At 27.8% G+C, this 16,195-nt stretch overlaps 1 protein-coding gene across 3 annotated transcripts in view; it reads left to right on the top strand.

Annotated features, from left to right (window-relative positions):
• The window catches only part of LOC129963098 (elongation of very long chain fatty acids protein 1-like), a 108,425-nt gene that overhangs the window by 69,978 nt on the left and 22,252 nt on the right, over positions 1–16,195 (top strand). For all 3 annotated transcript variants that reach the window (XM_056077157.1, XM_056077156.1, XM_056077158.1), the window contains exons 2-3: positions 11,421–11,505; positions 13,877–14,067. In XM_056077157.1, the coding sequence (XP_055933132.1) occupies positions 11,460–11,505; positions 13,877–14,067 (237 nt within the window). In that variant the 5' untranslated portion in view covers positions 11,421–11,459. The remainder of the gene's footprint in view (positions 1–11,420; positions 11,506–13,876; positions 14,068–16,195) is intronic.

The raw sequence follows: 16,195 nt of genomic DNA, 5'->3' as shown, positions 1-16,195 counted from the left end.
ATAATGCAATATATTATTTTTGTCATAGAAGAATTATGAATATCTCTTTTAGCAATTGCATTTTATTAATTTTCAAGAGATGTGCCAATAATTTTTTTCAAAAATAAAAATATTCTAGCCATATATGAGAAAGGTTATAAAGAAAATGTGTTGATGCAACTATCGTCGAAAACATTATAAAACCACATTTCAGTGATAAATGCTTCCATAAGATAGATTATAGCGGAAGCTTTTGCATTGCTTTCGTTGCAGCGTAATTGCTCCAGTTGAACTCTTAATCCGTGGCGCCCATATAAATTGAAAGTGTGCGCCATCGGTTTATTCTGTATACCGTCCTGAGAGCTTTATCTCGTCGAGCTCTGCTGTGCCATTTGCAGTCTAAATGGGATCATTAACTTCAAACCGTAGACGCACAGCCGAGATGGAGTGGCGACAGTTATGTCCAGACATTAACGACAATGTGGGTTTGAATCGATTGGTTGCCAGACGCTACTGTCTATACCCACTTGAAGATAACCTATGCAGTTTTGGTGTTCTTTCTAGAAATAGGTTTTGCATGTCTTGAAAGATGAAATTATTTTCTTTCAACGTTAGCAAACTCCAGAAGAACATTGTGGGATGTGGCTACTTTTGCAAAATATTGTAGTTAAAAAAAATTCCGAAACATAGTAGTATACTTTTAGGTTTTATCTGTCTGTCTTTATATCTTTTAAATTTGCTCTTAATCATGTCAACAATAACATTCACACAAAAACACATTTAATATCATGAGTATAAAAACATTAATTAAACAAAATATTGTTGTAAATTGTATTTAAAATATTTTTCTAAAGTTATGGAAGAAAAATTGTGCGGAAATAAAATTAAAATGACTGAAAAGCTAACTTTCCAAATTTTAAAATAGTGTAAAATGATTTTTAGAGATAATAAACACCGAAATTGTTAAAGAAAAATATTAAAGTGATTAAATATTAATTAAAAATAAAATTTTGGAAGATCATTTCTTATTGAGAACCTGCTTGAAAAAGATATTACATATCATATTTAGCTGATGCACTAGATGCAACAGTATGTCCTGCAAATCATTTTGGACGACTTTTGCATTTCATTTGTCGTATAACACATTACATAATTTACTCATAGCATTCAGACTATTAATATTCTTCACAATCTTAAAAATTTTGATGCTATGTCTTCTGAAATCAATTGGTATTCTGAGAAATGTGTTGTGAACTTATATAGTCGATACGCCTTTAAATAAGAAATACATTTAGATAACTTGCAAATGCATTTCTTTTTTAAAGGCGCGCAAAATCGATTTCATTTCAAAATAGTTTTGAATAATGGATATGAAATCCCTAAAATGGTTTCGGTAATTTTTTAATTATATTAATTCCTCATGTTAGAGGAGTTTTCTCTAATATAAGATGCAAAGCACGAATTTATTAAATCGTATTCGATGCTTAAATATTTATGCCTAATTTAATTACAGTTAATATTCATAGGCTAGTATATTATCTGTAAAAGTCGTTCAAAATGTTTTATAGGACCAATTCAGCCTTATAACTACCAAATTTGACTCGTAATAACTTTTTAGGTAATACATGTTCATTAAAAAAGCATTTTTTTTTAATTTGTAATTTTAATTAAAAATTAACTGATTTTAATGGTTATTAATAATTTTGGAGAATAATAGTGCAAAAAAAACTCTTTATTACCACCTCAATATGCAAAAAAAATATTTTCAGCGTTAATTTTATGTCCATTCAGGGTTTTTCTAATTTTAATAAATTTTTCAAATTATTTAAAAATTTTACAGTATTTTACAGTAAAATTTTACTATTATATACACATTATCATTGTTATAATTAAGATTCACTTTAATTCATATTTCTATATTATTTCTAAATCTTTAAAATATTTTCCCTGTACGAATTTTTTTGGACTGAAAATATGCTTTAATTTTCACTTTGAACGCTTACTGAAATTTGAGATTTAATGCATTTCCTACATTAAATCGCCTGCTTCTGTTGTAAATATAAAAAATAAATTGAGTTTCACATTTAACTCTGTTGAATCTACTAATTCTACGTTCAAGATACTTTTGCTGCCATTCCAAACAAATTAGCTGAAGACTGCATCGTTCGTGAGGTTTCATTCTTGGAATGAAGCCAATAACCCAACTTCGGAACTTATTGGGATATGAAGAAAAATTTCAAAATGAGTTGATATTAACATTACATTTCACGAAACAAGTATTTACCTCATGGAAGAAGTATTTTAAAAGTTTATTTTAAAATGTCTTGAAGTTTTTGGAATATTTCGCAAACAATATGGCTTGATGCCCAAATCCAGATGGGAAATACGATGTTCTTTTAAAGTGTTTTTGTTTTTAGAAAATATGGGGAACAATATTTAACTAAATTATCGCAGTGAAGTTAAGAATTCTTCAGCTTGAGTTATCTAAAGAAAATAAAAAATAAATTCGAAATCAGAAATTGTCTTCCTTTTCCTTTTCTTTATTTTCTGATATATGAAAAGGAAATATTGTTAGCAGCAAACATCTCAACCTGGAGATCAATTTAACATTCTAACTTGATCCATAGAGCAATAATGTCTAAAAAAATGTTTTAAAATAAGTCCGGTGCATTAAACGTGTTCATCAAGCACAATTTTATATTGAAATCACAAGAAAAATCTTTAGATTCAACATTTTGCGCTGATTTCCGTGTGTTTGTGCATGTTGTGTGCATTCCTTTTATTCTTTCTTCAAAAGTTTGTGCATGTTGTGTGCATTCCTTTTATTCATTCTTCAAAAGTTTGTGCATATTGCGTGCATTTTCAGTCATTCATCAAAATTTGTGTCGATTCACATATTTGTGTATTCTATTCATCAGTGATGTTGTGTTTTTTTCAATAAATTATCATTACTTTCAATATGCAGTTAATTTCTTCAGATTACCAGCAATTTTCTAATAAGCGTGTAAATTTTTAAAGCAGTGTGTTCTGTTACATATGTTTATAAAAATCTGTCATACATTCTCTTATTTTTAATGTTTTTAATTGTTTATATGGTTATGAAACTATTATTTTTTGCTCCCACTTTTTTACAAGTTTTTGCAAATTCCCCGCATTTCCCTTTGGTAACTGTTACCAATTTACTGAAAACCTTATTTTAATTGTACCTAAAATGTCTTGACATTAAAATGTAACCAATTTGGTAATTTCATTACTTTTCAATATATTAAGTGATGGCGATAGGGCATAGTGGTTACCTTTCTTGCCTTCTTAAATCAAGGTGCAGGAGGGAAAAAAGCTGACCTCGTCATGTCTGTCTTTCAATGAGTTCGTGAACACTATAATTGAAAAATAAAGCAGGATTGAGAAATGAATTTTAATATTGATTGTTACATCAAAAGTATACATTTTTATCAAATTTTCGTAGAAAATTCAGTGTTAAATCTATATCTCCATATATGAGTACAATATGGATTTGGTAGGAAAATCTGTTTGTTCCTGTACTTTTTACGCAACTAGATATATTGAAGAATTTTATAGGAAAATCTGTTTGTCCGTGTACACGTGTGTACACAACAAGCTAAATCAGTGATTTTGATACTTGATTTGATGAATAAAATTGTAGATCTACATCAATTTAAAACCCAGTCAATCGAAGAGAAATCAGTAAAATATATTCGATATTCTTCTCGTTATTCACCTAAGTAACCCTCCCCCTAATACACACAATGGAAGTACATGAAAAATCCAAATGGGAATCACTTCTGCCCATTTTGTCTTTGTGATAAAATATTCGACTTAGATATTTAACAACCAGTGCCAATGCACAACTCAAATGTTGTAAAATTACTTTTACAGTCTTCAAGTCACAGAAATTCCTCTTCAAGGTCATTTTAACCACTTAACGCGTAAACCCCAGTATGATTCGGTACAAATTACAGGCAAATTTGTGCAAGCCCGAGTTCAGCTCAGGCGTTTAAAATTCTATGGTTACTCTTCTATGCAGCAACGAACTTGAAAAAAACGTTTCGTGTTTCAACATTTTCGTGGGGAAAAACTGCGCGTACTAGGGTTAAATTTAGTTACAGAATCATACGTAAAATGAGGTTAATCAATAAAGAATGAATTTTCAAAAGTTTTGACTAATATGAGAATTACAGAAAGACTTCGGACAAATGATTTGAGCACAAACTTTCACAAAATAGTGGTTTATGAGTATGCAATAGTATTAAAACCTACACTTTTGTAATTGAAACCGAATATCTATGATTTAAATGAATAATACTCACTAGGTAGCTAAAATCTGTGTCAAAATATCTCAAGGAAATGAATTCTGAGTTCCATAAAATTTGTTTAATGTTAACACGTAACTTATTGTCATTAAAATCTCATTTGCTGTTCCATTTTTTGAATTAGAAATGCTTGCCATTGGATTTTGGAGAGGGAGATAAAAGCGGCAGGCTTGAAAACCTGTGAAGAAAATTTATTTACTATATTCTTGTTTTAAAATTTCAATATCTGGCAAATTTGTAACTTAGATTATAAAAATATCTGAATTCAAATAAGTAGTTTGGCCTGATATTTGGAAAAACAATCTGTTTGGAAGCCTAGCAATCGAACAAAAAGTATTCTAATTATTTTTATAACTATACATTCATTCACTCCAATAAATTAAGTGATGACTGTCTCATGTAAAATAATAAAAATAAATGGCCTTTATGGAAAAAAATAAAGTTTATAGAAAAAGCTTCATTTTTTGAAATAAAGCATTAATGAAAAATCGGAAAAAGGTCATGTCCCAGAATCATTTACATTTACTAACCGACTGATAACGAATGGGGGGATGAATTATATTATGCCCCCGAACATTTTTTACTCTCGCCACACCACTAACCAAAGTTTCAAAATATTGAAACCTAATCAATTCGCAATTTATTGAAGTAAACATTCAAAAATGCCAAATCGTTTATTCCCAGTGAAAGACTAATAGCCTATCAAAATTGATTGCAAAATGGAACTATTCGTTTCTGTCACAAAACTTTTTCTCTCGAGTTAGGAGAATCTATGATCAAACTTCAACCTTTTCTTCCGAAAAATTATCCATGCGTAACTTTCAATCCGCATGTTAGTTTACCAGAAAACTAGGACTTTTAAAGTTAATCCACGCTGCATAATATTTGTCTTTAAAGAAACTCTCTTTTCTCATCCCATTGATTGATAATGCGAAGACAACTGGCTTAAGTTCCGTAACTTTCTTCATTTCTGTTGTCTTGTTTAGATTACCAATCAAAACAGATGTCCTTAATCTTCTGTCGCTGACAGGCAGAATCAATTGAAAGAAAACTCGAACGATAAACTCTTTTTTTTTTATTTCGAGGAATGCAATAAAAGTATCGACGGCGCATCTAGGAAGTAAAGAATCGTTTGCGTACCATAAATTCTTCTTACCCGTTCTGGAAATCGAACAAAAGTGCAGTTGTCCCTTAATTTTCATATTTAATAGCAGGCGGCAGAAGTTGGGTCTTTTGTTGTTCAGGGTTGAAAAGTGTATGATTCACTTATACGAACTGTCGTAAGCTTGGAGTATGGGTATTTATGATATATTGTGATGCAACACATTTTACGATGACCTAATGAGCGTATAGATCAATTTTTATTTGCTCTCTACAGTCGTTTGTTGAATTTCCTCTTCGCCAGAACGGGATGTAAAGTGAATGGTCATAAAAACACAGACGAAAAGCAAACAACTTTATTTTTGTTTTCTCTTCTATATTTATGATTGTTTTCAGGGTTTCAGTATTCATATTTGCATATAACCGCTTGGAGATCTTTTCCTTGTGTATTTATTTCCTTTTCTTTGAATTATTTACTTTTTACAGCAATCCAGCAAATTTCTTACCTGTACATCGCCAATTACGTACGAAATCATAGGAAGGGGTATTCTTGCTTATTTATATAATGAATCAATTTTACACCATTACGTAATTTGAGTTTATCATCATAATCTAGCATAAAGTTGATAAAAATGTAATTTTTTGAAAGCAATATAAATTTAGAGATGTAATGCGGAAACATTCATCTATCTATTTCGTTGCCTTTATGCATTGTATTTACATGCTCATTGCTGGACAGGCAGACTTTCTTTTTTTGGATTTTGTACAAAATATGATGCAGATCTCAATTTTGACATAACTATTATATGCCAAATTTCCTTTTTTATTTATTTATTTATTTATTTTTTTTTTACTTTAATCAGCTTTTGAAGAACATCCGTCTACGAGCACAATTTCTAAAATGGTTTCTTCCGAACGCAAGATGGCATTAACTCTTAAATGCATGAATTTTTATTTTTAATAAAAAAAAAAATTGAAATCAACAGGGAAATGAGTGTAGTTAATGGGGGAAATACAAAAATTCCCTCAATTTTTTTTTTTTAAGTTTCAAAAAAGAAATGATGTATTTCTACATCATGAACAATCGCTCCTTTAGTTTCACAAATCTACTGTGTACAATAATATTTCAAACATAATACTCATTACATTACAAAATATTAAAATTCGTGAAACTATTATTAGCATTTAAATATAAAGGAATATTGCATTTGCTGCGTGACCATTGTGTGGTATTTTTACATAGTGGAATTTTACAACTTCAATCTGTTTAAAAATATAGGCCAGTGACCAACGCCTTTTCGTACATCCATAGACGGTAACGGATGAGATGACACACTAGGTTTTTTTCGCCTGTAAACTTTGCTCTAATGTATATGCAAAAATATAAATATTATTCGTTACTCTTTCTTAGTTTCTATCCGAAAACAATATTTTCTGTATGGTTTTTATTAATTTTTATTTAAATAATCGTAATTCGTAACACCCGAAAAAATGAAACTGTACTCAGATAGCGTGCCAACAAGGAAAATTGTCACAAATAAAGAAATAAACTGACAAAGATAAAACAGTTTGCATAATTTTATTAAAAGGTTACTGCATGAAGAGAGATGAGGTTCTAAAAATACGATGCAGATCTAAATTGCTATGCATTTAAGGGTTAAGTTTAGAAATTCATCGAAATCTCAGTGTTAAATGTTTGGTGATTACAATCGTTTTTTAAATATCAGTAGATTTTTAGTAATCCAGCTGACCCCAATACTGAAGTTAGTACAATTTTTTTAAAAAACGTATTTTAATGATAAATTTTTTTGTTTATTTCTTTAGAATATACAGAATTCCGATGTATGCAAAAAAAAAAAAAAAAAAAAAAATTACAAATATAGGTCAAATCTTGGTTAGTATAGTTTTATTTGCACCATTCCAAGGTCATTGATAATTTGAAAATTATAATTTGAAGTGCAAGACTGGCCGAGTTCATGCAGTGCTGAATTATTGAGTCTCCTGTATTTCAAATACAATATTATATAAAATTTCTTAACTGAAATTTTGCTTTAGAGGTAGAACAAATATTCTGTTATGTAAAATTTGAATTTGGCTAATTATACTGAAATAAAAATTGATATTAAGATTCCATAATAAAATATGTAGATTTTTGCTCCAAAATTATATGAAATGACCACATTTGACTAACTGACATGCTTGAAATTTTTCGCTAACATATGTTTTTAGTCTTCATTAATAATTTTAAGGATTAATTTCATTTTCTGCTTTAAAGCAAAAGAAATTTGCATTAACACGCTTGCCAAATACAGTTCAAATTCATCTCAAAAATATACACATATTTTTAGTAACAAACGTATATAAACAATAAAAATTATCGTATGCTGCTCGGAATATAATTAAGATTCAATATAAAAAAATTTCCGCTATTTAGATTTTTATCAAATAAGTTTATCCTATGTAAATGTTTTGAATTAAATATCTAGTTTAAATAAATCATTAACTTATCAAAAATGAAAACATTATGAAAATATTTGTACAGTAATTATAGAATCACGGTGTTTGTGAAGTTTTATACTCATATTGCATTTGCAGATCTCTTAAGCATACAAGTCACAACCATGGCAGCAAAAGAATAATAATTTTTTTTTCAATAAATACATGAAAAATTTTTGCTCTACGAAAACGTATGAAAATATGTTATGCTTTTGTATGCTGCTGTTTAAATAAGCAGATTTATTCTGTAGTTATTAATGCCAAATCTCATTAGCTCAAAAGAAAAACCTCTATTAACCAAGATCTCATTTTAGGTTTCTTTAATGTTCTAATATTGAAAAGGAATAAATTTTTCAATGAATTTAAAATCCGTATATTCTTATTTAGCCAGCATCAAGAATCAAATTATCTTTATAAATAAACTGTGAAATTTCTGAATTCATTTGTCCTATTAAAATATGCCTGTTTTTTTTAATCTTAAATATCTTCTTGCATTATTATTCATGGAATTTGACATTGAATGTCTTTTATCGTATCAAAAAGAAACAAAATATCGTACTCTTAACCTTTCATTCAATTATTTATCTTTTCATTCACAATAAAGCTCTTTAAAGTATGCTTGATTTTCAAGTGCCTTTTAAGAGAAGGACATCATTCATAAATAATCAATTCTGTTTAATTGAAGAACATTCATTGAATTTTTTTGTCGCTGAAGTCACTTCAGAATTTCTTCAAGGTGGACATTTACATCTATAATGATTTGATAAACTATTGGTTATAGCATTGAAAACCGCTGATAAACCAAATAGATAATTTGGTTTATCAGCGCTCTGGTCATAATGAGATTTTAAACTAAAATAAGCAATTTGTTTCCGAATTTCAGTATATTTTCTGCTGTTTATTTCTATAATTGAATATGCGCTCTCTATTATAAAGAGATCCATACATGTATTACTATATTTTTTTCTTTTTTATTCAATTAAATGTGAATAGTTTAAAAATTGTTACATTTTTGTTACGCTTTAGAATATACTTTTACCTCATGCGATAAAATTAATTTTAAGGCATTTTTATTTTTAAAACTTAAAAAAAATATTAAATAATATAGATAAAATACCTTTTAGTAAAATAACTTAATTAAAAATGAGTTGTAAGTTAAAATAAAAAAATTAATACTTTTTATTCCGCATACGTCACTTATTTTCATAATTTAAACCAAAAGCATTTCCAAAATCTTGCATTGAACAACTAAATTTTTTTTGAGATTTCTCTTGCAGCTCGTCGGAATTCAAAATACAAAATTCTCTCTAGTGGTGTTATTCATATATTAATTACTCTGAAGACCGTTAACTATTTGTCTTCAGGACGATCTGTTCCCCTGTGCGAAGTCGACCCCCTAATGGTAATCTCCTCTCATCGAGATAATTTATTAAACATACCTCTTTTTTTATGCCCCAAGTTAATCGAGAATATACTGAATATTTCAGTTTTTCCATTCATATTTTTAGTGACCTACTCTGACGGTAATATCACATCAATTAGATCAGATGATATCAAAAATGCGGAAGTTTTTCGAAATTATCGAGGGATGAATTATGGTATCAACGTGATGACAATCATTGAATAAGATTGTTTTATCCATATCTTTATTAGCTCTGCGTTAAAATCAAATCTATTGCCAGGATATATATATATATATATATATATAATATTGAAGCGAAATTTCTGATAAAATGTATATGATTTCTTTTAAATTTTTAAATAAACTAAGCATTCGATATTTATATATTTTAATGTTAATAATAGAACTCGACTTAAATTCTTGTTCCATCATACAGCACAGGTTTGTTTCATTTTGTGTATTACAGAAATAAAATCTTTATATAGCATATGTTAGTTTCTGTGATGAAAATATTATTGGCTACACATATTTAGTATACAACAATACATTAATTTACAGTGTATTAATATTCTTTTTGATATAATTCTTATCTAATTCTTAATTTCAATCTTATCGTATGTTTTAACTTAATCATTGCATGTTAATTTATCTAATGAAAATGGTAACCAGATGTAATCTTCTTAGATAAGCTAGGATATTTTCTCAATTCACGAGTTTTTTGTTTACTTACGAGTTAAAGATAATGGATAATGGATTTCACGAGTTAAAGATAATGGAGCGTATATTTTACTGATTACGCTAATCTATTAGGTCTTAAATTAAAAACGTCTACAATTTTAGTCTGAAGATCAAATTTTACTTATCTAGATCCCCCAAGTAATAAAATAAAATGTTCACATTGCATTAATAAACAGTTAGACATTTCAATCGGTTTCTTTCAACATTTGACCCAGATATAACATTTTGATTTTAATTTCACACATCAGATATTATTTCAATGGTTTAGTGTTTTTGTATCACACAAATAGATAGGCAATTGAATGTCTTATATATTTGATTCAAAATTTGTGAGATCTAATATTTTAAAGATAAAATAATGTACAAATTTTCATCCATTTGATTCATTGCATTTTTTTATTACATGTATACGGAAGAACAGGCAGATATTCTATTGGCGTATTTAATTCAAAGTACGGAACTAAATAACAATTTTGTTACCAAGACCTCAAACAGAATTTTATTGTTTCAGTTTTTGTTCAGATTGACACATTTTTCTAAATTTAGGTTTTTATCAAATTCAGATAAATAAGAAATTTATTAATCCAAAAATAATTTTTCGTAACGATAAGAATTCTTTGCATATTCGTAAATCAGATAGTAAAAATTCGAGAACTTTACGTAGTACATTTAAATACAACAATAAAAATCTTAAATTCTCATTCTGGTGACATAGCACAATGTTCAAAGTGCATGGACTAAACTAATTTTATATATTTTTTGACATATTAGGTACCATGAATCATATGCTATTCGGACAACTATATAATAAGATGCTTACTACTTTACTAACTCTTAATTGTAATTGAAAAAAGAATAATTAGGTGTGAATCGCAGGTGATTCATACGATGAACAATGGGATAAAGCAAAGAGATTTAACACTTCATTGCTCAACTGAAAATTATAATTTCATTTGATGAGAAATCGGATCACGTGGTATCACGTGATTGGAAACTCATAAAAAAATTTTCTATCGAGTAAATGATAATTTGCCTCTTTTATCCTTATTCAAAAAAGCAGGAAAAATTTATTCCTAATTATTTTCATAAATAATTTATATAAATAAAAGGTTAAAGGTCAAAACCTACTCATAATATAACTTATATAAAAAATTGGAGATATGTTTTTGAGTTTTATGCTAATAAAACTAGATGATTTTTTTTATTACTTACCTTGAGTAATAAATTTGCAATCCTGTTATCTGTTTTCCTCAAATTCTGAACCAATTAATTGGTGATTTTTTTTCAATTGGTTGTTCAACTTTATAAGTAAATATAGTAAGTAAGATTTATATTAAGTCAATTGATCCGAATTTTCTTTTTTTCTTCTACAGACTTTCCTCACGCACAATAACAAATTTGGTCAAGTCACAATGATAAACTTCACGCAGTACTATCAGGACTTTCTGGACAGTGGTGGTAAGTATTATAATTTTTATTCTATTTTAGAATGTTATATTATAATTTTTATGCATTTATGATTGAAATAATTCATTTTAAACTAAAAAAAACATTCGAAATTTCACAATTTCTGTTTGTCTTAATTTTGCTGAATTTTAGAATAAGAATATTTACAAGATAGTGGCGGGAAATGTGTTTGGGCCATTTTTAAATAAAGGCAGTATTATTTAGGAAATATTTAAAATCACAACAAAATTAACATTAATTCAATGAATTTTATTTAATTTGATATTAAGTCTGTTGAAAATTATACAATGGAACTTCCAATTTTTTTTAATTTTTTCTCATTGGATGATAGACTTAATATTAACTTTTAATTTCCAAATACAATGCTATAAATATTTCACAATTATCGCATACATTATCATTAACTCAAAAAATACACAATATTCAAAATTTATAACAGCCGAATCTGGATAATAAAATATATTTTTAATGGAATTATTATTATAAGGAGTCGATTCGTAAGTTGTTTTTCATAACCAGAAATTTATTTTTTGTAAAATTTCTATATTCCAGGAGTATTAAAATAAGAAAAAAAATGTACACGAAAATTCTTGACAGCAATTAAGCAAACATTTATTTCAGTTAAATATGCATTCATAGGGATTATTTATCATCAAGCTAAACCTTGAAAAGCGAAAAATAAAACATTCCATCTTTCTAAGATTTTACTTCATTTGAACTTACTTATATACAAGAAATTTTCTCGGCAACTAAGGAATTTATCCTCGAAACGAGATTCTTGGGATTATGATTGTTGTAAGAAAATTTAAATTAATGTTGTAAGAAAATTTAAATTAATGTTGTAAGAAAATTTAAATTAATGTTGTAAGAAAATTTAAATTAATGTTGTAAGAAAATTTAAATTAATGTTGTAAGAAAATTTAAATTAATGTTGTAAGAAAATTTAAATTAATGTTGTAAGAAAATTTAAATTAATGTTGTAAGAAAATTTAAATTGCGCGTTGAGTTTGATGATTAATATTGTTAAATATCAATAAATCATGTTTTACTATGCGATCAATATTTGATCGTTTAAATCACAATTATCAAAACTCGTAAGAATTATTTATGACAAACCATTTAAAAGCTTTCAGGTGTATACATCAATTAAACTATCCATTAATTAGTTTTGAAATACGTTGCATATTTTTTTGCTTATTTTTAAAGTATTATAATAAAATGTATAAGAATATTACATCCAGTGAGCTCCATTCTTTTTAAAAAATGACGAAAAATACCCACTAAACCTCCAGAATAAACTAATAGTTTCCATGCTGAAGTTTTTTACTAATAGCTTCCATGCGAAAGTTTACATAAATTTTTTAAAGCAAATAACGCTATGAGCTAACGTTACCTATATTAACAATGATTTGCAAATCATTCTGATTTTCAAAAATGATCTTTATTTTAATGCTTTAAAACAATATGATTATAAAACTTCAATCAACTCTCCCATTGGCTTAGAAGAATTTTGTAGATAGCCCATTCCAAATTTAATCGTCTATTAATTCATCGTGATTTTATTAAAAGAACACAATTAAAACGAACGTTTTGAAAGAAAATGAAGTTTTAAATCTAACTTTTGCATCAAATAGTAAATATAGAAAATATTGTATAAATATTTTAGCTCTAAATACATTATTAATCAGCAAAATTCTTCAATATTCCGAATGAAAAAAGCCAACAGTGTTGCCATTTCTACGGATGGAATTCTATTTATGGAACTTGATTGAAAGAATATGATGGCAAAAAATAATTTTGAAAATTCCTCTTTGTGAAAGGAAAATACTAGTTTCTTCTTGTTGGAAAACTAAAAACATAGTACTTCTTCATTTTTTGTTGTAGTTGTTTTTGATACAGTTATACTTAATCTTTTGCTGATAAAATATTAATTACAACAGCTTATCTTTTATTATTTGCTTAATTTTTGACTATTTTCTAATTCTTTTTGGAATTTTTAGTTAATGACTATATGCTTTTGTATCACTTATATATATTTACTTTCACAAATGGATTTTTATTACTTGTCAAAATTTATATAATTACCTTGGCAAAATGTTTTTGTGTTGCATATATATTTAAGTATGACATTCTATTTTAGTTAATGTATTATGTCTTTTATTTCGATAGTTCTTTTTCCGATTGTTCGATTTATTTTTGAGGGAGGAGATAAAATTTATCATTTTCTCAATGTAAATTTCAATAACCACGAAGATACAGATTCCCACAGATTCTAAAATCATATCGTATTTTGATATTTGACCCAAAAGTACATTTTCCAAATGTAATAACCAAACGATTATTCACGTTTATTTTGCTGCAGATCCTCGGGTTGCATCATGGCCCATGATGGACAATCCCATGAAAGGACTTACCCTGGTGGTCATGTATCTGGGCTTCGTCAAAGTGGTCGGCCCCGCCTGGATGAGAGACCAGAAGCCCTACAACCTGCGAGGGCCGATGATTATCTACAACTTTCTTCTTGTTGCCATAAGCGCCTGGATCTTCATAAACGTGAGTAAACTGAAATACTGATTGGTTTTTAGCCATTTTTTAATTGGAGTTGGTCAAAAATTAGCCGAATCGCGGCTTCGGATTGAGGAGGAATTTGTTTCATTACTTGATTTTAATCATAAAACGGGCTGTGTGTTTAAAAAACTAGTGATATTGGTCTTCCCAAAACTTTCTCGCTTATTCTCTAATAAACCTTTCAAGCCAGAGAGCGCCTTATATTGCATTGGCATACAATAGGTAAGAAATGTTAACTTTTGGAGTGAATTCAGTATTTTTACTGAATCTATCCTGTCATCTTTGGCAAGTTATTCAGCGTTTAATCCCTGGCATGCATTAATTGTATCTAAAAATCGAATTTGTGTTTTAGATACGTATTTCTCAACCGATTGAAACATAAATTTGACACAAAATTTCTCTTGTAATCGCAAATTCCCATACAAAATTTGATACTGCATTTTTGAATTATCGCTTTTACCTATTTCCGGAAGAATAGATTGTCAGTCAGCCCACTGTTGGATTTGGCTCAAATTTTGACAAGACTTTCTCTACACTATCGATCTTAAAGGGACAGTAGATTTTGAAATAAGCAAAAAGGGACATAAACATATAATTTTATTTTTAAAGTTTCGTCACAAAAATATAAGTTTATATTCAACCAAAATAGTGTTATAAAGTATATTGTTCAATAAAATGAATATTTCAAAGGCCTAGAGGGAAAAAAAGCACGTTTTAATTACTTTCCTCAAAATGATATTGCATTTAGATTTAAATATCATCGAAATGCTCCAGGTATCCTAATTTTTGACGAAATGAAATACAATTGATAATAAAGATTTCTTTTAAACTGTAAAAGAAAATAGGGTATGCATTCTATATTTCGAGTGCTTTTAGATAGTTAAAAGTCAATTTTAGTTCAGAAAGACATAGAATTCTTATGAAAATTCAGTAAGTGTGCATAAAAATGCTTTTACAAAACTAGCATTTTATTGTAATTACAAAACCATACGCAGTTTTATTCCAAATAAACTTATATTGGGAATTAAGGGAAAAAATATTTAAAAAAATTAAAAGTTGAGTCGCTTGGAATATTATTAATTTAAAAAAATGATATACTTTTTTAATTTTATAAAAATATTTCATTTTAGAAAGTTATTTAAAAAGAAATTTGACGTATTTATATTTTAATACATATGCATAAAAATAATTCAAAACTCTAAGTGAATAATTCCCAAATATGCCTAATAGTCTACCCTCCTCTTAAATCTATGCACCAAATTATATCTACCAATAGATATTCTTTATTCTTAGTTATCGTATTATATTCAAACAGTCGGGCAGACAGACTTCCCTTGAGTGGATTTTACTCAATTTGATAGAAATCTGCAAATTTGATGTAAAGACCATGTACCAAATTTCAACCATCTAGTTCAAATCGTTTTGGGGTTATCGTTGTCACAGATAGACGGAAATTTTCCAAAAATGTGTGTTTCGAACTCAGGAAAGTCGAATGTGGAGATTCCTCAAAATCTCGAGTTCGAAATTTTTCATAATTACTAAATTTTCTCTATACTTCATATACGAGAAAATAAAAAGATCACTTTATTTTATATATTTATAAACTTTGAAATACTTATTCATACATTTTATATAAATAAATTAACATAATTAAGTAAAATTTAGAAAATTACTTTCCATATAGCTTTAATAGAGATGTTGCTTAAAAATCTTTAAGAACTTCAGCATTAAAGGAAATTGACGACAGAGAGTAAACAAAACACGTCCACGTAAACAAAATATCAATTCCCTTCGGCTTTCTCATATTCTTGCTCAATGCTGTAAATTTTGTTTGCTTTTAAATATGAGGAAGAAAATCGAGTGTATATTTCATGTTATCCATTGTCCAACAGGATACAGAATTAGACCCAGAACTATAATTTCATATAAACATCACATTGAAATTCATCACATTGATATATTTATCAATTTCATTCATCACATTGATATATTTATCAATTTCATTCATCACATTGCTGTACTGATAGATTTCATTCATCACATTGCTATACTGATCGATTTCATTCATCACATTGCTATACTGGTCGATTTCATTCATCACATTGCTATACTG

The sequence above is a fragment of the Argiope bruennichi genome, chromosome 3 (assembly GCF_947563725.1).
Source record: "Argiope bruennichi chromosome 3, qqArgBrue1.1, whole genome shotgun sequence".
Lineage (NCBI taxonomy): Eukaryota > Metazoa > Arthropoda > Arachnida > Araneae > Araneidae > Argiope > Argiope bruennichi.
The sequence above is the reverse complement of the archived record's forward strand: the minus strand, read 5'-3'. Positions and strand labels throughout refer to the sequence as shown.